The 22,878-nt window shown below is 39.9% G+C and overlaps 1 protein-coding gene across 1 annotated transcript; it reads left to right on the top strand.

Moving 5' to 3' along the window:
* Positions 1–14,976: 14,976 nt before the first annotated feature.
* Positions 14,977–21,561, top strand: gnat2 (guanine nucleotide binding protein (G protein), alpha transducing activity polypeptide 2). The gene is made up of 8 exons (XM_008296016.1): positions 14,977–15,082; positions 18,442–18,484; positions 18,920–19,061; positions 19,199–19,356; positions 19,466–19,594; positions 19,684–19,813; positions 19,898–20,051; positions 20,470–21,561. Exons 1-8 carry the CDS (start codon positions 14,977–14,979, stop codon positions 20,658–20,660), a joined length of 1,053 nt encoding a protein of 350 aa, XP_008294238.1. The 3' UTR covers positions 20,661–21,561.
* Positions 21,562–22,878: the final 1,317 nt, after the last annotated feature.

Here is a 22,878-nt window from a genome sequence, read left to right on the forward strand (position 1 = left end):
TCTTGCTAAAAGTCCAATTCCAAAGTCAAAAGATTCATCACAGGTGACAGAAACCAGGAAATATTTAAGTTTTAGAAGCTAAAATCTGAAACCTTTGATTTAGGCTCAAAGTGATGAATTGATCGATTAATCAACAGCTCTGATAGGAAGTAGCATCAAACAGAAATAGTCACAGTACATTAAAATTGTGCTTAATAATTCAATGCATGCTACCACTGAGTAAAAGGCCCCATTAGACAACAACGTGTTTCAGCAGCTACATATTTGCTTCAGTCTAAGACACCATCATGCACTGTACCTTCAAACTGGCTCTCTTCAGGTCGATGTGCTGCATTCAGCAGCTGGTGGCCTTTTATCTACTGCATCACCCTTAAACATGAGCAACAATACAACAATGAGGAGGTCTCACCCTCAGGGCACAAGTCCATCAGGACCCGTAATCAGGTCGGATGTCAGTTCAGACACAAACAGTTAAACAGCGGGACAAACTGTAGATGCACAGTGAGGAGTGACTGACTGAAGGTCATCAGCTGAGGGCGTGTCGAGGCGAGTGTCCCAATGTCTCGGTCAATCATTAAGAAAAATTTGAGTGATTACTGGTGCAGATTAGGTCCCTGTGGGGGAGTGATTACAGGGTGGGTACAGTGTATGTTAATGACACATTGTGACACATGTGTGGGCTTGTAAGGATGACAGGGAGTGACACAAGCAGAAGAGGTGTGAACGAGATGTGGGCAAAGTACAATCTGTCCAAAGGTCGTTTATCAGCCTGCATTACGCTGTTAAAATCAAAAGAATAAAACCCCACCCTGATTCTACCCCAAATAACTACAATTGTCCAATGGTTTTCTGTCTTTCTTATTTTATAGAAAATTCAGTAAAATTACTGACGTTATCTGTAAATAAACGACCCAACAGCTGTATTAAGGATTAGGGAAACAATACTAAATCACATTTATCTTTTTTTCCCCACAGAAACGGGATTAAATACATTAAGCAAAAATATAAGCAGTGACACCACAACACTCCCCAGTTATGGCTTCTTATACACTATCTCTGCTTTCTTAAATTACATGCTGATGACTATATGATAATTTGAGATGGAATAACCCACAAGACGTTGTTTATTTTCATCAGGTAAACAGGACAAACTGTTACTGGCTTGTAATTCTCTCCGGTGGCAGCCTGTCGTATTTATTTTCCAGTATTGCCAATTAATTCACTGCTTATGCGATGTAGACATTCATAGATTGACACATTCCTGGAATGCGGTGATGGCTTCCTTTAAGTATGTACCTCTCGTAATAAACTTTTTATTGCCATAATATTACTTTAAGATTTTTTTTCTTGTACTTTTAATGGAAATCTTATCCGTTGTACATTCAGACACTATAATTCAAACATGCACTGCTCTTGAGGTTGAATCTTTCAGGCATGTTGCCTCCTCTGAGCCTGCAGCGGTGGTGAGTTTTTAGAAGCTACTGTCTACTGTACTGATGTGCTTTACTGTCCACACCTGAGTAGGTGTGAATACAAGTGGGGAGTCTCGTATTCTCACCTCACTCTTGTTGCTGCTCTCAGTGCTGCAAATATTTTTGCACTTTCTCCCCTAGATATTTACTTATGATATTTACTTACTGAAATAAAACTCTTATTGTTGTCATCTCTGGTGTCAGTCTCCACGTTATGTTGCAGCTCATGAGCCATGTCACAGTGCATAATGACCATCTTTTGTTTTTCAGTTCCTCCTGCCAGTTTATACAGAATTATATGTGAATAATTGGTTGATGCTGTACTTTTTTTTTATCTGAATCATTGTATTTGTCAGTCAAACTAAGACTTTGCTAACAGTTTTTCAAAGTTGTTTGATTGTATTAATTGACTGTAATTATTTTAAATTTAACAATCTGTAACATAAAACTGTTTCACTACAGAATTGTTACACCTATCAGTTTACTGAAGGTGTTTAATTACAATAATTCAGGGAAAAAGCTGTAAAATAACATCTTCTCCACAAATCATATAAAGAAAATATCCATAAACGTAAATTTCTTTCTTTCTTTTTTTTCTTTTTTACTGTGTATTGTCTGAATAACCATTTTGAATTGGGAAGCGGTTTGGTTGTGACGTGTATTTTTATTGTTTGATGCTCTTATGAAAGCATTGATTTATTGCAGAGGTGGAAAGTAGTTTTGCACTTTCATTCCTGTGTACTCCACTACATTTCAGAAGCAAGCGTGTTTTCGCTCGACCGAATGTTTATCCGACAGCTGCTTTGTTGCACATTAAAACCATCTATGACTAACCCGTAAACAAATATCTACGGCTACATAAATGTGTTGTCATCTGATTTAAGTGGTTCAACAAGTGCAACAAAAAAAAAACAACACGAGGCGCAGAATAGAAGAGTGAGTGGGTGTCACCCTAATCTCAGAACTACCTTGTTTCACAGCCAGAGAAGTGATTCACTCAGCTGAGCTCCACTCCACAAACCCTGCAATAGTGTGCTAAATATGGACGCTATGCCGCAGAACTTCACACAATAACCGCACAAAAGAGCAAAGTGCTGTTGGTAGACGTAGGACGATAAATTATGTGCAACCTTTAAAGTGCTGGTTGGATCCTCTTGCAGTCTTCCACGTCTAATTAACTGCTTACTCTCAATAAAAAAACGACTAATAAGCTGAAGATCCTCCAGCATGCAAAGTGTGAATTTAGACAATCAGTATTGACAGACTATTGAAAGGAAAGTGTCACCCAGTCTATAATTTATGATCCTACTGCAACAGAAACAAGAATTACATTTCCTTGAGCATTTTAAGTCATGACATTGGCAATTGTTCAAATATGCCATTTACTAAAGTCAAAATACCATTTATCTGCAGCTTGTGTTCACTGCATGTACAGTATTTGCACAGACTGTACTTCTGAGAGAGCCCATTTGAAAAAACAAAAGAAGATGAGTCATCTAAATGTCATCTTTGCTTACTCAGATGGTTCCCAGGATGCTTTAACAACATAAAATGTTAATGTTAATCCAAATATGCCTCTGCAAAGACTTTCTAAATCAATCCCTGGAGGCATGAAAAATTGAATCTGTAAGCAGTCCGCTCAAGGAAAAGAAATCTCCCTCTGCCAATACTGCCTCTCATCAATTCTTTCCACCAGCTTGAGGGCAGTTTTTGTAATTCCACTGTGAGCTACTAGCTGCAAATGAGGGTAATTACTGAGAGCATCTTGACTGGGGGGGCTGGAGAATCGCTCAGCCCTCCTACTGTTGCATGCATTGTCAGGGTTCAAAATCAGTCTCTGAATGCCTCGGCAGTCACCGTAGTGCCACAGCATGTCACTGTCGGTCCCCAGTGGTGATATGACCTGTGAGCGAGAGATCTTTTTAAAGATACAGCATGTTTTTAAGACAATGTTATGTGTGCATTATGTAATTCTCATGTTTTAAAGATCTGCCAATAGGGGGAGACTGTTTTATTTACTCCAAATAAACACATCAAGAATCAAGTGTGATTTTCCTGACACAAGTGCATCCATCGTTCTCATTCGGTGTTGTTGCAGGATATTAATATTCATGTGTGGGAAAGAGAGAGAACCTGCGATAGGGCTGAAATTATCACATCGCATTTGCATATTTTTTGCCTAATGAAAGAGAGCCCTCAGAGTGTGATTATGGTGCTAAAAGGCACAGATACTCTCTCACAGAGTCATTCTGACATGAATGCATCAGTGGTTGTTTGCTTCTGTTTAGGAATATTATCATTTACTTGATATTGTAATAAACCAAACGACTGTGTTTTCGATTTTAGAGAAAATAGGGTTAGACTGGGAGATGACTGAACAGAAATGTTCTATCATTTGGCCATTCCTCCCTCTTTGTAGTTTGGGTGAAAGGCCGACCATGTGCATACATCACAGTGGAGGCTAATCCTCTCATTCAGCGGGGGATCAAGTCATGAAGGACCAACCTACATATTATCTGCAGGCCACATACTGGTATCAAACTGAGTGAAAAACACATTCATCTCAGCAAGACATCACTGTTCTCAAAGGAGAAGCCGACATATAGGCACTGAAAAAAGAAACATTCTTAGGCTAAGCTTGCATTGTTTTTTTTGTTTTTACTGCATGCAATCTGATTTTTAAAGTGTGTCACAAGCCAAAGCATCTCCAACTTATAAAGGAGCGTGCAATCCTTTAGGCTATAACAGTTTTCACCATAAAACCAGTCACGTAACACTGGAACTGCAGCGGCTCATCTAACTGCACATTGGCTTTGCAGTGGATGATGTGCATGTTGTGCAATTTTTAAAAATAAAGGATGAAAGGGATCACCAGAAGCCAGTGCACTGATGTGAAATTGCAGAGCACAAATGCCAAAACCCTCCACTCAGAGCATCCTCTGTCGCACCCCCCCTTCATCAACAGGTTTGCATTCCCCCAACTACTTCCACAGAAAAAGTAATTCGACTCTTCCTTTCGTCAGTGTTTTCTGTCACTGATCCTCTAAAATCTAAAATCAAAACTCTGATTTCACATAAAGATGCAGAATGCAGAGCTAAACCCTCAGTTCATGTGAGATTCCTGCTTCTGTCACAGGACCAACACACTCAAAACATCACCCCTCTCCATCCCCAGACCCCGTCCACTCACCTGTGCTGGCTGTGTACTGCAGGCTTCCCCGCTTCCTAAAGGGGGAGAGGGGCTTGTTTTTGACCCCGGCTCCCCCGGCCGTGGCTCCGGAGGGCAGGTTGGAGGACATGTTCCCGGGTCGTGTGGTTCAGCTGGGCTCGGATGGGAGAAGGAGAGCTGAGTGAGTCAGAAATGCAGAGGACAGAGCGTCGGAGAGCTGTACAGTGAGAGAGGAGGAGGAGGAGGAGGAGAGGGAGGAGACAGGGGAGATGTAGCACAGATGCTGGGAGCTTGAGGGAGTCTGATTGCAGTCAGTGTGGATGTCTGTTTGGTTGTGTGTGTGTGTGTGTGCTACGTGCCTATGAGCAGGGATTTCCAGGCTGGTTGGTCCAGCGTGGGGCTGCGGAGCATCCCTCTGCAGCGAAACAGACCCCGCCCCCTCTAAAGGACTCCCGTGCCTAGGCTGCAGCACTGGTAGAGGCTGGGGGGGGAGAGGCGTGATGGAGAGGCTCGACTTCCCGCCTTCCATGCGCACACAGAAAAAACACACCCACAGCAGCAGCAGTGCCAGTTCTGCTGTTGCCATGACAACCACAAATCTGTGTGTGGGCAAACCAGTGGGGGAAAAAGTTGTGGTTACAGAACACATGAAAGAATAGCAAATTAAGACCATGTATGTCAGGGCAGTCCTGAGTTTCAAATGTGCTTTGATGGAATCAAAATCTCAATAGTCTTTGTCACAAAAAAATCAATCATACATTTTATTTTTTTATAGATTTATTATAGGTCTTTTGGAAATATTATACAATCTACTGGAGATGTAAATTTTTGTTTCCAATTGTATATATATATACTGTACATAGATATATATTTTATCCCTTTATTGCTTTTCAACATTGAATCATGGTCACTTTAATGTGGATTTTTTTGACAAGAATTTATTTTAAAAAAAAAAAAAAAAAAGGTTCTTTCATGTCGAAGTGAAAATAGATTCCTAAAAAGTAGTGTCAAAAGATTTAAAATATAAAACGCAAAATGAGTGATTGCTCATTTTTCAAGTTTTCACCCCCTTTAAAGTCACTAACCGAATTCAACACAAGTGCAGCCAGTTTATGCAAATAGTCCCACAATGAGGGAAATGGAAATCACTTGAGTACAGTAAATGTGTCGCAAGTGATTTTAGTGTAAGGACACCTGTCTCTAGAAGGTCTAGTCACTGGTGAACACTCCTGGCTACAACTACACCTCGAAGACAAAAGAACACTCCAAGCAAGGTTGTGAAATGGTTGTTGAAAAGTTAATTGAAAGTCTCAACATGAGCACAGAAAATTTCCAAGTCTCTGAATATCTGTTGGAGTACAGTTAAATGCATCATTAAGAAATGGAAGGAATATGGCACATGCGCCTAGAGCAGGTTGTCCTGATAAACTGAGTGACTGTCCAAGAAGATGCTAGTGAAGGAGGCCACCAAGACACCGATGACTCCCCTGAAGGAGTTAAATGCTTCACTGGGTGAGTTGGGAGCGACTGTTCATACAACAGCCGTTTCCTGGTTTTCATCAGTCAAAGCTTTATGGGAGAGCAGCAAAGAGAATGCCACTGTATATTAAACATTGACTAGAGTTCACCAGAAGGCATGTGGGAGACTCTGAAGTAAACTGCAAGAAGATTCTTTAATCGAATAAGACTGAACTTGAACTTTGACACCAAACACAGCACTTCATTCCCAACACATCACTTCCAATGTGAAGCATGGTGGTGGCACCATCATCATAATGTGGGGGATGCTTCTGAGCAGCAGGCCCTGGAAGGCTTGTAAAGGTAAAAAAGATAAAATGAGTGCAGCAAAGTATCAGGAACTCCCAGAGGACAACCTGATGCAGAACTGTGACATGAGAGAAGATTTGTGTTTCAGCAAGACAATGACCTGAAGCATACAGCCAAAGGTCAACAATAACCTAAATGTAAACATTTTATTCACGGCTTCACTAAAATATTTAAAGTAATGCACTGTTTTATTTTTCACAGCATGACTAATATAGAATGTAGAAAGAATCATAAACACTAACTACTGTAATGGAAATTCCATATTTTACTACTTATATTAGCTTATACTACATATATTATTCCTCTCTGTATTTTATGTTTTATCTGTATTTTATGTTTTATCTGTGTGCTGTTTCAAGCAAAAGTTTGTTGCAACTCTTGGTTTGTTTGACCCAGTTTCAGTGAGGAACAAACGAAGACCCATTTACACAGAACCTGGATGCAAGCTGCTGATTATTGATGGTGAGAGCACTGCAGCACTTTGCAGTCAGCACCCTCTTGTGGTATAACGACGCAGTGAAACCAACCTTATCTCAACACCACACTAGTCTGTGCTGTCACTACAGAGAATCATCATGACCATCAAGAAACAAACACATTTACATCTTACAGCCAAACATCCAACCTAGTGAATACTATATTGTCTCCAGCTTTATTTACACGCAGCGAAAATAAAGGCAACTGTTTGCAAAATGCAATAAAGCTAAACTGGAATAAACAGAAAACCTAGACTATGAAGTTTGAATACGTGATCAGACACCAGATTTAATTGTCTGTAACTGCAGCCTTCAGCCTTTCTGCGTACGTCTCTTTGCACACCCAGATTAAGGAATGTTTGCTCAGTCTTACTTGTAGAATTGCTCAGGTTCAATCAAATTGACCCCTCTTGAAGTTCATTAACAGATTTCCAATCGGATTGATGTCAGACTTGACCACACAAGGGCAGGACTGTCATGCTGGGAGGTGAACCTTCTGCACACCTTCAGCTATCTCATAGAGGACTGGAGGTTTTACTCAAGAATTTGGATGTATCTGTCAGCATCAGCTTTCCCTTCAGTCCAGCTACATAATGTTGCCACCACCACAGCAGGTGCAGCATGTTCTGGATGTTGGTTTTTATGGGCCAAACATAGCACTTGGAGTTCTTCCTTCTTGCTACTCTGTCATACAAACCAGCTTTGTGTAAAGCTCATGAGATTGATGTCACATGAACAGACTAACCAATCCCATTGGGCTCTCAGTAGCTTCTCTGATCAATATCTTCCTGGCTTAGTCATCCAGTTTGGACGGATGGACTGACCCGGGGAAGGTGTTGGTGTCGCCAAATGCTTGTTCTCTTTTAATAATGCTCTGAACTGTACTCAGAGGGATGATTCATGCCTTTGAAACATTTTAAAATATATTCCCCTGAGTCATATCTTTCAATCACTTTTTCATTTCCAGTCCTTTTGAAAGCTTCTTTTCAATCGTGGTAAATTCTTTGTGTTGCATTAACTTCTCAGCCGGGGGCCAATTAGCCTGGTTTGGGATCAGGACGCTGACTGGTTGTATCTTATCAACTTAATACTGTGAGGCAAGGATCACTTATCTAAAACAGGCACTTTCCTAAACGTTCATAATTGTTCCTATATTTTTAAATGTTCTTTTCTCTTTTACCTTGAGAGATAAAATGTAGAAATACATTTTCAAAAACTTTCACTTTTTCCTCCAAACCTTAAGTAGTTTCTGGGTGTTTTTTTTTTGTTTTTTTTTTTGCTCCTGCCACATTTTCTACTCATTGTAGTCTCATTTTTTACTGCATTATAAAGTCCTGCATCTCTATGGAAAACAGCACAACTAGGGCGAGAAGTAGAGGGAACTAAAAAAATGTCTTTAGTGTAGTATGACAGAGGTACAATCACGAAGAAAAGCAAAAAAACAAAAGTTGAATGATTCATTTTAACAAAAATGAGGGAGGAAAATCAACATCTAGAACATTTTTCCAGGTGTCCACTTATGTTGCCAGTAATGGAAAAAAGGGTCTCCATGTGCTACAGATTGGACATTACATCTGGTCTATCTGCATTTTTAGAACTTCTGCAAAGTCGGTGTTTTTCACACGACTCTGCACATCATGTTGGACCATTTTTAAGCTGTGTTAATTTTTTTTTTACTGACCAAGTAGGTTTTATATTCCTATACGTCATTTCTTTTCTGCTCTGTGCAAATATAACCTTAAAAATCTTCAATTTTAGGCGCCCTGGTAGCTCAGCCCGATAAGATGGCGTCCCATGAAGAGGGGCTATAGTCCCTGACCCAGCCTTGTGAGTTCAAATCCTGCTTACGGCCCTTTGCTGCAGGTGTCTCCCTATTCTTCTCCCCCCTTTCCCGTCTCTCTGCACTGCTCTACTAAAAATAACAAAGGCAAAAAATAAGACATTAAAAAAATCTCAAATCTTTGTTCATATAACTGTCTGCTGCAGCTGTATCAGTTGTGGCTTCTCAGTTGTGCCAAAGAGTGCCCAAATAGTTTTTCTTACAGAATCTGATTATAGCAGATGATTTATTTGTTGTGATTTCTTGAATGAGACATGTAGAATACAGTGATTTTGATTAAATATAAAAAAATATAAGCTGGATGTTTTTCCTGGCAAAGAGCTACGTTACACATACTCATCGACAAAATGGCAATATAAAGCCCAAACAGTCAAACATAGGTCTGTTTATAACCCTAGAGAGCATACAGTGAAAAGCGGAAAAATTGATCCTTAAATATAATGTTTACAGTGGGCCTATATGACACTTCTTTTTGTCTTATATGTCAACAAGCTGATGTTCTGATCTGATGCTTGTAAAACTGAAAATCACAGTCAGAGAGAGTGAGCAGATGAACCCTGGAGCACCAGAACCACACGGAGGAATCTTTGACGTTTCAAAGGCGAGACAAAGCCAAAGAGATGAAGGGCTTTTGTTTGGTGTGATGTGACATCACTTTCTCCCCTGGTGACATTTTTAGAGCAGACGGAGACGGCGAACGGGTGAACAGATTGGGGCCTTTCAGTTTTCATGCAGCTCCCTGATGCAGAGCTGCAGAGAGCTGAGAGCAGCCACAGTGGAGCTGTATCAGAAACAAATAAATGGGGTCTATAAATGTAATGCATCCGTGAATAAAATCACCTTGTGCACTGCGACTTCTTTTAATGACTTATGCTCTAATGTTAATCTGCCTGCTAATCCCTCTTCAGCTGCAGCACAAACAGCTTCCTTCCATATGGCAAAGACACATTTGCACTATACATCTCACCACTGACAAGATGGTTAGCAGAAAAATTGGATTTATTATTGGGTAATGTATGTATCTGCATCCTGCAATTATTCACCAGACATGAATTTAGATAGAGCGGTTTGATTGTAGTTGAACTGTATGACTAAATGTGTCTTATGTAATCTCTTATTCTTCTCATCTTGGTGTTTCATCTGATTTCTTCCCAAAAAATACTGTAGAAATTCAATAAATAAGGTAGAAAAGTAGGTTTTTGGCTGTTAAATGCAAAATTAAATGTAAATCCTCCCCAAAAAGTGTTGCTAAAACACTTAAAAACAACCTTTTTTCTATATTCCTTCAAATTTTGTTTTAACTGAAGCTCAGAAATTCATGTATAACAAAAAATAAAGTGTTAAAAATCAATCACAGTTTCAGCTGGTGTTATGACTTGGACACACGTTCATGTAAAAGTATTTGCCAATGCAATAAAACTAATTAATGGAGTAAATAAATGAGTGCATCATTCTTCATGACAAGAGCGATTGCTTCTGTTTTTATCGAGTTAAACGTAGCTGCATGGAGCTGCAAGATGTTCTGTGTGGGTATTAATGGTGAGCATTACACCCGGCTGTGTGTAAACTCTGCAGCACTGTGTCACCGGCGCTCACACTCGTGCGTCATCTGTGGGAGTACACCTATTTATTTTGCAGACTTGTAGAAAAGCTTGTAGATTAAACCACATGAGCTCATCAGTGGGTGGGAACCTCCTGAAAGAGACCCTGCAGAGGATTTTACACTCAGGAAAAGCACAGAAGATTCATCTGTGTAACTATTAAGCATAAACGACATGTTGAGTGTGTTGCTGTCGGGAGGATTATTGGAGGGCGTTAAAACACATAACTGATTTCACAGAGATCTGGTGAATGACTCGGGTGGTTTCTGTGCATGTTTGTTCCAGTTAAAGCTCTCAGCAGCTACTGATTTAAGCAAGAGAATCAACTCTTTATGTGAGAAAAATGATCTACAGATCTGTGCGATAGAGCATCACTAAGATCAGGCACATTCTCCTCCATCCATTCTGCACCGCAACGTACAATAAGGTTGCTAAAATAAAATAAAAAAAAACATATGCTCCGTATTTTCAGTTTCTCTGCTCCCCATCACACCCATCAGCCAAAAAAGACGATGTGTTAAGCCGCTGTCTCTCGGGTTGATCTGAGGCTCTGCGAGTAATCTCGTCAACAGATCAGAGACGCAGGGACTGAGCACAAACCGGGCCTCCACCATCCACAGCCCTAATGGGATTGGCCGCCATGACTAGATGTGCTGCTGTGATTAGCCTGCTTGGAAGCGTTCGGGGATTTAGACCACAAGCGCCCTGCCCCGGGCAATTAGTACTACATGAGGAGTGCAGGAGTGACGCCAGAGCAATAATCAGTATTTCAGGGACAAAAGTGGACTCTGATGCGAGGCAGGATAATAGAGGAAGTGCACTTTGGTTTTTTGGTTTTTTTTAATGCATTGATTGTAGGATACAGTGTGTGAGAGTAATAAGTAACAATTGGAGCTTTTTTTTTTTTTTTCATGGTTAGGAGTATTTATCCCGTCATGGGATTTAACAATATTTTCACTTTTTAAGACAGGAAGGAGATGTTTTATGAATGGATGTGGGATCCTGTGTGAAACCTCCTTTCTTTCTGTTTTCACCATCATTCACGTGTCACACTTTTTCCTTTACAGAGTTCCCAGTCTGTCAATCCTTTCAGCTGCCTGCTGAGCCTATTTGACCCTGACGTCACTAAACTGGATCTCTGACTGTCTGGCTGGCTGAAGGACAGACCCAAACTTGTCATAAACCTACAATAGAACCCACAGTGGATGTTTTAAATAAATGCAAAGCATGCAGACTTTAGAAAAGGCTTTTCTAGAAATTAGTTTTTTTAGTTAAGCCTGAGCAGCTGTAGTCGGATCTTTATGAGATATTATGTGATTAAAAAAGGGACTTGCAGTGGGGGCTGCTGTCTGTGCAGCTTCATATGACTCCAACACTGAAGCCTGATGAACACACATTAAACTGCTGCTGTAGGTGAACACAGCAAACAAACACACCTGTAATCGCCCCATTTGGCAGCTGTGCAGTGTTTTCCTGTGATCACCAAGACACATTAAGCCATTGCAAGAACGAGGACACCAATTAAAGTAATTATTGTAATGAATAGCAGACATTTCTGTGTCAACATGTTTGTCACCACATAAGCCACAGGTGGAATCAATTCATCTCCACATGTTGAAGCTCCAGAGAGCGCTGGTTGTGGCAGCAGGGTGTTGAGGAATATTGACACAGTGACGAGCTACTGCAGCATCAGCACTTCATCTCCTGTGTTGATATTAATGACAAAAAAAGGAGGTTTCAAAGTAAATTTGTAGCACGTAAATGCTGACAAATTCAGTGTCATACCTCATTTTATTTACATTTTTTTAGTAATTACACATACATTGTGTAAAAAATAATATTAACTAAAACTAACAAAATACAAAATAATATACATAAAATATAATTATAAAAGCAAAGCTTGCTTATAGGGGATCCAAGGAATCCTTTGATTTGTTGGGTTTTTATGTGAATTTTTGTAAATTATTTAAAAATTACAAAGGCAATCTCCAAAATCAAAAATACTGGAGGGTCTTAGCCTTACGTATTCATTAGTCAAATTAATATACATTCAAAAAAAAAAAAAAGAATTGTAGGGTCTCATCATCACTGTATTTACATCTTTATAATTAAAGGTACTGTAGGGTCTTAATATTTAATGAAACTGTAGGGTCTTAGCATTGTATTTAAATTAGTCAGGCTAATCTCTATACTATAGGATTGTAGTCTTATATTTTAAATTAGTCAGATTAATCTCCATAAATAATAATACTGTAGGTTCCAGAACTTTTTTTGTCAGGTTAATCTCCATAATTAACAAAACTGTAGGGTCTTAGAATTGTATTTAAATTTGTCAGGCTAATCTTCATATTTAATTCCACTGTAGTATCTTAACTTTATATTTTATTTGTCAGATTATTCTCGACAATTAATAGTACTGTACGATTTTAATAGTTAATTCTACTGTTGGGTTGTCGCCTTATATGTAAATTAGTCAGTTTATCTCTATAATAATTAAAACTGTATGGGCTTAGCTTTATATTGAAATCAGTCAGGTTTTTCCCCACATCTAAAAAATACTGTATGGTCTTAGCATTATAATAAACTTTGTCAAGTTAATCTCCATAACTAATCATACTGTAGGGGCTTAGCTTTATATTTTAATTAATAAGTTTAATCCCTATAATTAATAATACTGTACAATCTTTGCCTCAATATGCATTATTTTTAGTTAAAGCAATGTTTTTTTTAAGCCTTCATATATAGTTACTCAACTAAATCCACACCATCAATCACACAGTAGGCTCTTCATATTAATATTTAAACTCATTAGAGTAAATCATAACACCAATGATATTTTATTTCATCATTGAAAGTTGCTTTAACAGTTGATTTAAATGTGCTTTAAAAGTAACGGTGCTTTCACTTACCTTGACATAGATGTACTATTGACCTTATCTGTCTCATTGTAGAAACAACATGAACACATCTTGCCCTGCTAAGACTTTTAATTTTTCAAAACAAAATTAGTAAAATTCCTTTATATTTGTCTTTATCAAGCACTGATGCAGCTGCCAAGGTCGGAGCTGAGCTGAATGTTTGCAGGCAACATGTGACACACATGAAACTAAACATATGTTATTACTATTATTATTATTATTATCTACTGATCCTATGACATGAAATAAAAAAAGTCATGTGAAGCTCAACTTCAAGATGAGTAAAACTCTAAAGTGGAGTCTCTTCAAAAGGTTTCAGCACTGCTGTTAATACTGTGTTAAGTGCTTCAGTTTCTTAAAGCTTCTTATGAAATGAGATAATTTATGACAAGCACATTTTTCAGCTGTGGAGCTCTTTCCTCAAATAAAGTGCTTTGAATTATTTTTAACATGCAGTAACCAGAGTTTTTTTTTTTTTTTTTTTTTAAATCCCAAACACACTTTAATGCAATAAATACAAAAATCTACAACTGCAGGATGATAAATCACTTTCCCTTTTTAGAACTTAGCAAACTTGAACCAACCCACAGGTATTTGTTGTCTTGTAATGCATTTCTTAGGCTAAAACATTCAGCAGGAACTTTCCCTCTGACTCAATTAGTCACCTCATATACAGTATCTCAGTTTAAGCCCTCCAACACGCAGGGCAGGAACGTCATCGTCCTAAAGAAAAGGCCCACTGACCTCCACCCATCAACCCTGACGTGTTCACAGGTGGAATCCTGCAGCAGCAGCAGCAGCACCAACATCTCAGCCCTGCTTCAAAAACATCTCCTCCAACATGAGTGTTTTTCAGACAGTTTCGATGTATTTCGAACCCACTTGGAACTGATATGCATTATGCAACTTTAGACTAACATTTAGGTCATGTTATCTATGAGACCCCTCTAAACAGCACAGCGCAGTGACAGTTGCTTTATTTAGCAGGAACCACACCACCTGGGATTTAACCATCTTAACTCTAAGAAGTTTACAGGACCTTAATGCCTCCCTCCCTGCTTTGTCCATGTGACTGACACTGAAGTCAAGAGTCCAACAGGTGGGAAATACAGTATGGACTCCAACGCCATACATTTATTTAAATGTCTTCCCTGAGTTTGCTTCACAGTTGAAGAGTCAGAGAAATGTATATTCTATCAGTATACACTCCCCCTAAATTGTATATTACCCATAGAACCCTGTAAGTCTGTATATTGACTCCAAATCAAATCAGTTCATTCAAGGTATAAAATCAGTGGACATTAATTACTCTCGCTGTCTATGTCACTGTGTTTATTTTCTCTTTTTCTTTACATCATTCACTATTGCTCTCATTAGACTAATTGGATTGGTTGGCCAATCAGGAAGAGGCAACCTCCTAAGTCAGGGTTTAAGCACAAGGAATTAAAGGGTGGATCTTGCTGGCCAGAGCTGCTGAATTGATCTGAGCCTTGCGAGGTCCCCATCTAATCAAACAAGGCCAGGAAGGCTCAAGCACCTCCCTCCCAATCCCCTTCCGCTCGGAAATCGCCTTTCAGCACGATTAGTGCAGTACCCAGATTCTCTGCTGCTACTCACAGAGAACCGTCAAAATTTCTATCCTTGAGGATCTTGAGCTTGCGGAGGAAGAAAGCATGGGTGCAGGAGCGAGCGCCGAGGACAAAAAGTCAAAGGAGTTGGAAAAACAACTCCAAGAGGATGCTGATAAGGAGTCTAAAACGGTCAAGCTATTACTGCTTGGTAAGTGGCCTCAGAATTAGTTTTGTTGCACCAAGTTTTTGCCTCAGAGTGCCGATGCTGGAAAGTTCTCAGGCTGACAGGTTTTTACCTTCAAAATGTTCAGCACAAACTAACCTTGAAGTTTCTTATTTCTGACAGAACAAAGTTTCTGTGGAGGTTCTGGTCTGCAGAGTAGATCACTGATCTGACAGTGAGCTGAGAGTCAACAGGAACGAGTGAATAGTAAAAATGCACAGGTGGAAAACAGTGTTTTAGGGAAATGTCTCAGTTTGTTTGTTTTAACGATGCTTGAAAAGTTAACAACTGGTTCAAGATAAACTTAATTAAACTTATTTTCTTACGATTCATGACCAGAAATGTAAAAATGAAAACACCTGTAACCAGTAGGTAAAGACAGGTGTCTTGCTCTGAGTTTGTTGTCTGGTTTTCTGTGTATTTAATTCAATCTTGGATACGAGCCATCTGAGGTGGCATTAAACTGCTCCGCAAATCTGTTTACTGCTGTCTTAGATGGAGGATGCAGTATGCTCAGTGGATTTACAGGCCGTGCAGACAATTTGTTTCTGGATAAAAACCTAATATTAGTTTATTAAAAAGTGATGAAGACTGCTGAAGCTTATGCGTTACTCAGAGTTAAACTGCAGAGAGAAATAAGACAGATGAGAGAGCAGGTTGAGCATTTACTCCACTTCACTTAAATGAAGCTCAAAAAGAAGAGAAAGAATTTGCAAAAACTTAAAAGACAGATTTAAAATGTAGAGCACTGAAAATAATAACTTCCATGACTAGAAAATACAGTAAAAACTAAACTTTTGCAAAATATTTACATGTTCACTCCTTGTGCACGGAGTCAATGCTGCACAGAGCTGAGCTTGTTCACCTGGAGAATATGTTTTTACCTTTATGTGGAGTTTTTCTCGAGAATTTGCAGAAATTGCTCAGTGACTGCACACATGTAAACACCATCGACAGTTTCTACATATTTAACGGACATGCTGAATTTGAACAAGCGTGAAGCGATGGTAAAACGCACCTAATAACATAACATCTTGAATAACATTAAGAAATGACTTTTCAATTCTAATGGAAGGACGTTGGTGCTTAAAAGATCACAGCCTGTGGTCTAAATGAATCACAGCCCAGCAGTGATATGTCAATCCGATTAGCTAACTGGTTTAACGCAGATCCACTTGCTGAGGTCTTTGTTGACCCTCCACTCGCACATAATTTATAAAATGTGTTTTGTTAGTTATAACGTTAGAACGTGTATTTCACAGTATCATGCACTGTGACTGTGATGAATACCAAAAAGACAAAGTAAAACACAGAAAAATGTTCAAAAAAATAAAAATATATGTACATAAAAATGCTCGATTAATGCTGATTTGATGTAAAACTTTGCTTGTATGACACCAGTGCTGTTACACGAGTGATAAAAGTCTATGTTCATTAGCTGGACAGAGGAGAAGCTTCTCCTGCAGCCTTCTGTGTCACATAAGACAGTCAGAACAGAATCAGTGAAAAACAAGAAGAGAGCCATCTTGTGGGCTCTGAGGGACATTGTGAAAAGAGACAGAAAGCTCTGCAGGTGCAGGTGCACTAATCAGTGAAATGAACACTGGTGATGTTTTAGACGCTGCTATAAACCTCAGCACTTACTGAATACTACATGAAAACAAAATTTGCAAAGACGTCTCCTCCTTCGAGAAAATAAACCAAAGAAGCCTGAAAGTTGTTTCTTACAGGGGACTTTAAAACTGTAATAATCCATCTTTTTCTCATTTAAAGCTCTATGAAATGAAATCAACTCCCAAGAACAACAAAAATACAGACCTTAAATGCTGTCAGAGTGCATTAATTGAGACGGTTTAAGGAATATTTCTCTACAGTTTGCATATTACAAATGGGGGAAAAAGCTTTTGTCTGCAAAATCTGCATAATTTTCCTTCAAAACACTTTCATAAATTTGCATTTCTTCCTTTATGTGTCTGTAATATCTTCTGCACATCACTGCAAGGCCTAAAGTCACATTTGTAAGCGAGCATGAGGTGAAATAATGACTCAGAGAAGGGATAAAGACAGTCCTCATTAAATCTGTTCAGTCTTAATACTGTCACTGTTCTGCACTATCTCGTCATAAATTAGCAAAACAAGCTTGTTATTGACTTACTAATGACTGCCAGTGGGAGAAAGCCAATGCTCCCGCCCTGTGAGGGCAGGATGAGCCCACATGAGCGAAGGCTTGAAGCAGTAAGTCTGTGGATGGAGCTTAATGTGGCTGCAGTGAGAGCAGGACAGTCAGCTTTGGTGACTCTGTGATGCGATAAACTCCTTCTGGCCAGAGTTAGCTTACAGCGCTGCAGAGAGCCTGATCTCCCCACACAGGCTTTTCTTCAGCCACTGCATCCAATTCTGTCGCCTGAACTGTGCATATATGCCCAACACACATTATGCATGCATGTACAATGGTCAGACATACTGCTGGTGTCCAGTCTGCTTAGTCCATTCACACAGTGTCAGTTTGTTCTGAAAACACACAGGGGCCTCTATCTGTTTGTTATGACGTCCAAAGTGAACCAAAAATTACTGAAGACTCATCAAAGAAGTGTTTTTATGGCTTAACACGAAAAACATCTAAGAGCTATGTGTTCATGTTCTAAGGAGCTTATGTTCCTGTAAATGGTGCCTTCGGCTTGTTTAGTTCCACATGAAACTGAAAACCAGAAGTTATGATCACCACAGAGCAGCTGCAATGGGCTTATTAACAGACACAGATTCAGACGTTACAGTCTGTCCACTCAACTGATACGCACAACTCAACGTTGTCTGGCTGTGCAGCTTCTAACCAACCTTCAACTGCAGTTTTATTTACTGTTTATTTAGTGTTTATGCTTTGTCAGTTTGATCTTCTGCCCTGCAAATGCAATAGTCCTTCTGTGTGTTTTCATGTTTATGACTTAATTTTACATCTTTACTTGCATGTATCATAGTTTAATTTGGCCAAGACCACCAAACCACCCCTCAGCTCATACTTCAGTTCACATCGACGTGTTTAGAGACTGATTACAGCGTTGGGCAGCCATGTCAGATATGAGTCTTTGAGTCTTCTAGCTGCCCAGACCAATTGTGAATGACTTTTCCCTTTGTAATGAAAGCAGATCCAAAATGTCCACATGGACAAACACAAATCTGGGTCAAAGGAAATTCCTACTTTCTATTTGGCCAAACTGCTCCTTTAAAGTAACTGCACCATCAAAGTACATTCTTTAGCTGTTTATGACCTAAAGTATGTGTTTGCTAAGAGGAGAGAAAATCCCAGAAGTTGCAGTTTTAGCACTAACGTCTGCCTTCTCTTCCAGGTGCTGGTGAGTCAGGGAAGAGCACCATTGTAAAGCAAATGAAGTAAGTATTAAAACAGGCGATGGAAACAGTTTGTGTGTCAGCAGCAAGCAGTGCGCCGTTAAGTTTTTTTAATCTCATTGGTCAGGCCTGCAGCCTTTGGGCCAAAGCTCCACCATCTCTGTCTGTTTGACTTGCAGCGAAGCTCTTTACAAAAGGTCAACAGGGCAAACATCCGCTTACCGATGTGTCAGCACTTGTTTTGTGCAGTTAGTTAAACTCTGGCAGGGAGAGCAGAGTGAGGTCAGAAAGCCTCCACAGGGTGGCACTGTGAGCACTAGATCAGCTACACATCCACACTGTAGGAACTCCTGAACAAAACGTGGTTATTCAAATTATCCACCAGCTCAGTAGAGCAAAGAATTAATGTTTGAAAAGTTTGCCAGCGCTTTTTCCTGAACTTAAACTGTTTCCCCTCCTCTGTTCTACTTTACACAGGATTCTGCATCAAGGTGGTTACACGAAAGAGGAGCAATTGGAGTTTAGAGCGATCATCTACGGCAACATCCTGCAGTCTGCTCTGGCTATCATCAGAGGCATGGAGATGCTTGGCATTGATTTTGGCGCACCCTCTGCACAGGTCTCAAATTGCACTCAAAAGACGAGCACCAGACTCGATTAACTCGCTCAGTTCATTGTCACTGACTTAAACCCATACTATAAATAGTGCTGTGTCAGAGCTAATGGATCTTTGTTCTTGTGGCCATGAAACCACAGGAGGATGCACAGAAGCTGCAGAACTTGTCGGACTCCATTGAAGAAGGCACGATGCCCACTGAGCTGGCCGATGTCATCAAGAAGCTGTGGAAGGACTCTGGTGTGCAGGCCGGCTTCGAGAGAGCTGCTGAGTACCAGCTCAACGACTCTGCTGGATAGTGAGTCCACGGCTTCTCCTGCACCAGTTTTAGTGGGTTTGCATGTTAAACTGAAGACGGTTTCATATGTGGGGGCTAACTGTGTTGCTGTTTGTTCTGACATCACCAGCTACCTCGGAGAAATGGACCGAATCTGCAAGCCAGACTATCTCCCCACTGAGCAGGATGTGCTGCGATCTCGAGTCAAAACAACTGGTATCATTGAAGAACAGTTCTCCTGCAAAGAGTTGCACTTCAGGTGAGTGACAGAGGAAGTGAATAAACCTCACAGCACTGTTGTAATCTGAGCTCCTACTGACATTGTCTCTGGCTCTCTGTGGTGAACAGGATGTTCGACGTGGGCGGCCAGAGGTCAGAGAGAAAGAAGTGGATCCATTGTTTCGAGGGTGTGACCTGCATCATCTTCTGCGGAGCCCTCAGCGCATACGACATGGTGCTGGTAGAGGACGACGAAGTGGTGAGTTGAGACTCCAACAATCTGATGGTGACACATTCAAAATCAAAAACTCGGCAGTGAGTAACTCTCAGCGTTTGTTTTCAGAACCGCATGCACGAGTCCCTCCATCTATTCAACAGTATCTGCAACCACAGATTCTTTGCACTGACCTCCATCGTGCTTTTCCTCAACAAGAAGGATCTCTTCGAAGAGAAGATCAAGAAAGTCCATCTGAGTATCTGCTTCCCAGATTACGATGGTAAGAAAAGGTGTTTTAAAGCTTCAGAGTTAAACCTGCTGCACAGTATGTTTGCTGCTGCAGTAGAATCAAGCAGAAGGCCAAAACCTGTCGAGCATTTGTGGAGAGTAGATCCCACATCCCAGCAGAGCATGTTCAGGTTTAGATGAATCTGAAACCAGACTAAGAGGTACATAGCACAACAGAAACAAAGACTTGTGACCCGAACTGCTCAGATTCAATGAACAAAGTCAGAAATCATGAGTGTAACAATGCAGACAGTGTCAGTATTCCCTCAATTAAACTATGTGATGCTATTTTAAAACAATAATCCACTTATATCACAGACAGACAAGTGTAAAATCTGTCTTTTATTTTTTTTAAAATTAGAAGTCTCCCATGAATTTGCTCCAATCTTCTCATTCTCAATCTCTTTTAGGCCCCAACACGTACGATGACGCCAGCAACTACATCAAGACACAGTTCTTGGACCTGAACATGAAGAAGGGTGTGAAAGAAATCTACTCCCACTTGACCTGTGCCACAGACACAAAGAACGTCGAGATTGTGTTCAACGCTGTGACAGACATCATCATAAAAGAGAACCTTAAAGATTGCGGTCTGTTCTAAGCAGCTCCGGAGTGAAAAGAGGTGAGCGGCACCACTTTGTTGATACGGAGTAATGGGGTCCAGATGAGGCAGACCCCTGCCAATTCAATTTAACCCTCATGCAGCAAATCATATCTGGCCATCCGGCGTTGCCAAGCAACAACATCTGGCCATAACATGAGCGAACACAAACTGAGACGACACGGTTTGGACCCTTTGGGACTGCTGAGGATGAGCGAGATAATGAGACACATGAAGTAATCCCTGCAGTGACCTGTGATTAAAATGGGCTCCTCCTAAAGATGTCGCTCATTTAGAAATAGACTGCACACAGTATCCACGCATGCTGCAAAATGTTTACCTTAAAGTCAAATTTTATGCATAATTTAATGATTATTTCAACATTTTTTAAACTTACTTCTCACTCTCTCCACTTTGCAGAAGTTCCTGTCCAACCTTAACCCCTCACATACATTGGCATTAACTAAGAAGCGTACTGATGGAGCACAGAGGATCCTCAGATTGCTGTGTTCATGCCATCGCTTTCATGCCAAGTCCTGGTCCTTGACTGCTCCTCGCTCCTCACCACCTCCAACGGTACATCCCTGCAACACAGTGCACATCCAGCTGCGTTGAAACAACTCTCAAAGTCACCGTGTCGACATTGTGGACATACAGCTTTCTGCAGAAGTCTTCAGTTGTTGTTTTTTTTTTTTCTAAAACTTCAGTATTTGTATCACACCTACAGCTGCTGGTTTGAAGGTATGAAGATGAAAATAGCTGCTCATTCGATCCTCATCGCTTCCATTTGACTACTGTGTCGTGAGTTATATTTACTATTAAAAGCCAAGCTCTGTAAAATTAATAAAAACAAAAAAAAATTGGGGAAAATATTAATATTTTGAATAGCAACATTGCAACCTTGTTTTTGTTTTTGAGTAGTCTCTGTGGTCTTGGTATTTAAACTGTAAAAAGTTGCTGAGCAAATATCTCAGATATTCCCAGTGCTTGCAGTGTATCCAGATTACAAACCAAATTGTACATGTATCTAATCTAAATAGCGTTAATGTATTCAATTCACTTAACATTTTAATGTGATGAATAAATTTCAGAACATGGAACATGGTAGAGAAACTTTGTACATAAGAGTAGATAATTCATTATATTTTGAAAGATAAAACTATATGGAGATATACGAGAGATGGAAACACTAGAGGGTTGATGCTTTATTATGAACAGGGAATGAAAATCTACTGAGTTTGTCCTTTCTTATGAAATGTAGCGGCATGAAATAAAGATGCATTAACTTCACTTGTGTACCGTGTCTTTGCTGCTGCTTTACACGTTCTCTGCGCTGTCGGAGGGGAAACGGTCGCGTGTGGAAGTTCATTAACAGGAAACCAAATTAAGATTGTAATTATTCTCCAAGCAGACATTTGTTGTAACATTGTGTAGGGACGGATTCATGAGAAGGCAAATGAGCGAAATCAAGAGTCTAACAGTGTCTGTGGTGATGATATTGCTGAATATGATGGAGCTATAATGCTTTCAATGTGTTCCAAACCACCAACAAACTCTAAGTTCTGAATGTTAAATGTGTTTCTGCTTTAAATATCAGCTTTTCCATCCACCTGTTAGAATTTGTGAGAAGATGCAGCACTACCTTTACAGGTACGTATGCAGCTGAACCTCGAAGGCTTTTTCAGCAGGAAGTCTCCTTTTAGAAATCAAAGCACAGATTCTGTTTAACCTTCTGAACCTCAAGCAGTTTATGGACGATTTTCCTCACTGTGGGCTCAATTGTCAGGCCTGCACCTCTATGGAAACAGCACAATCATGGCTACAAGCAGAGAGAACTCAAACATGTCTTTTGTGCAGTCTCACACAGTTATAATGCCATAGAAAATAATACGAAAAATACGAAATTCAACTTGTTTGATTACACATTGTCCACAGGGGTTCCCAATATTGGAAAAAATAATAGTGACCCCACATACTATAGATTTGTAACCATGTATATGTTTGGTTCACTTGAAAACTCTGAATTTTCATCACATCAGAGCTGGTCGTAACTTTTGAATGGGCCATGTAGAAAATGATGATTTTAATGAAATATCACGATTTTAAGCTCAGTTCCACTTAATTTTCCATGACATGACACATGCGATTAGTTCAAGGACTGTCAAAAAGTTGAAAATCTGAAGATTGTTGCTTGGTAATTATTACGATAAACAGTTTT

This window comes from Stegastes partitus, unplaced genomic scaffold (assembly GCF_000690725.1).
Source record: "Stegastes partitus isolate 25-593 unplaced genomic scaffold, Stegastes_partitus-1.0.2 Scaffold24, whole genome shotgun sequence".
NCBI classification, from domain to species: domain Eukaryota; kingdom Metazoa; phylum Chordata; class Actinopteri; family Pomacentridae; genus Stegastes; species Stegastes partitus.

Coding starts and splice junctions, on each gene's coding strand:
- gnat2 (XM_008296016.1), top strand. CDS start 14,977: ATGGGTGCAGGAGCGAGCGCCGAGGACAAAAAGTCAAAGGAGTTGGAA. Junction 19,357..19,465: donor CTCAACGACTCTGCTGGATA/GTGAGTCCACGG, acceptor TGACATCACCAG/CTACCTCGGAGAAATGGACC. Junction 19,814..19,897: donor TGGTAGAGGACGACGAAGTG/GTGAGTTGAGAC, acceptor GTTTGTTTTCAG/AACCGCATGCACGAGTCCCT.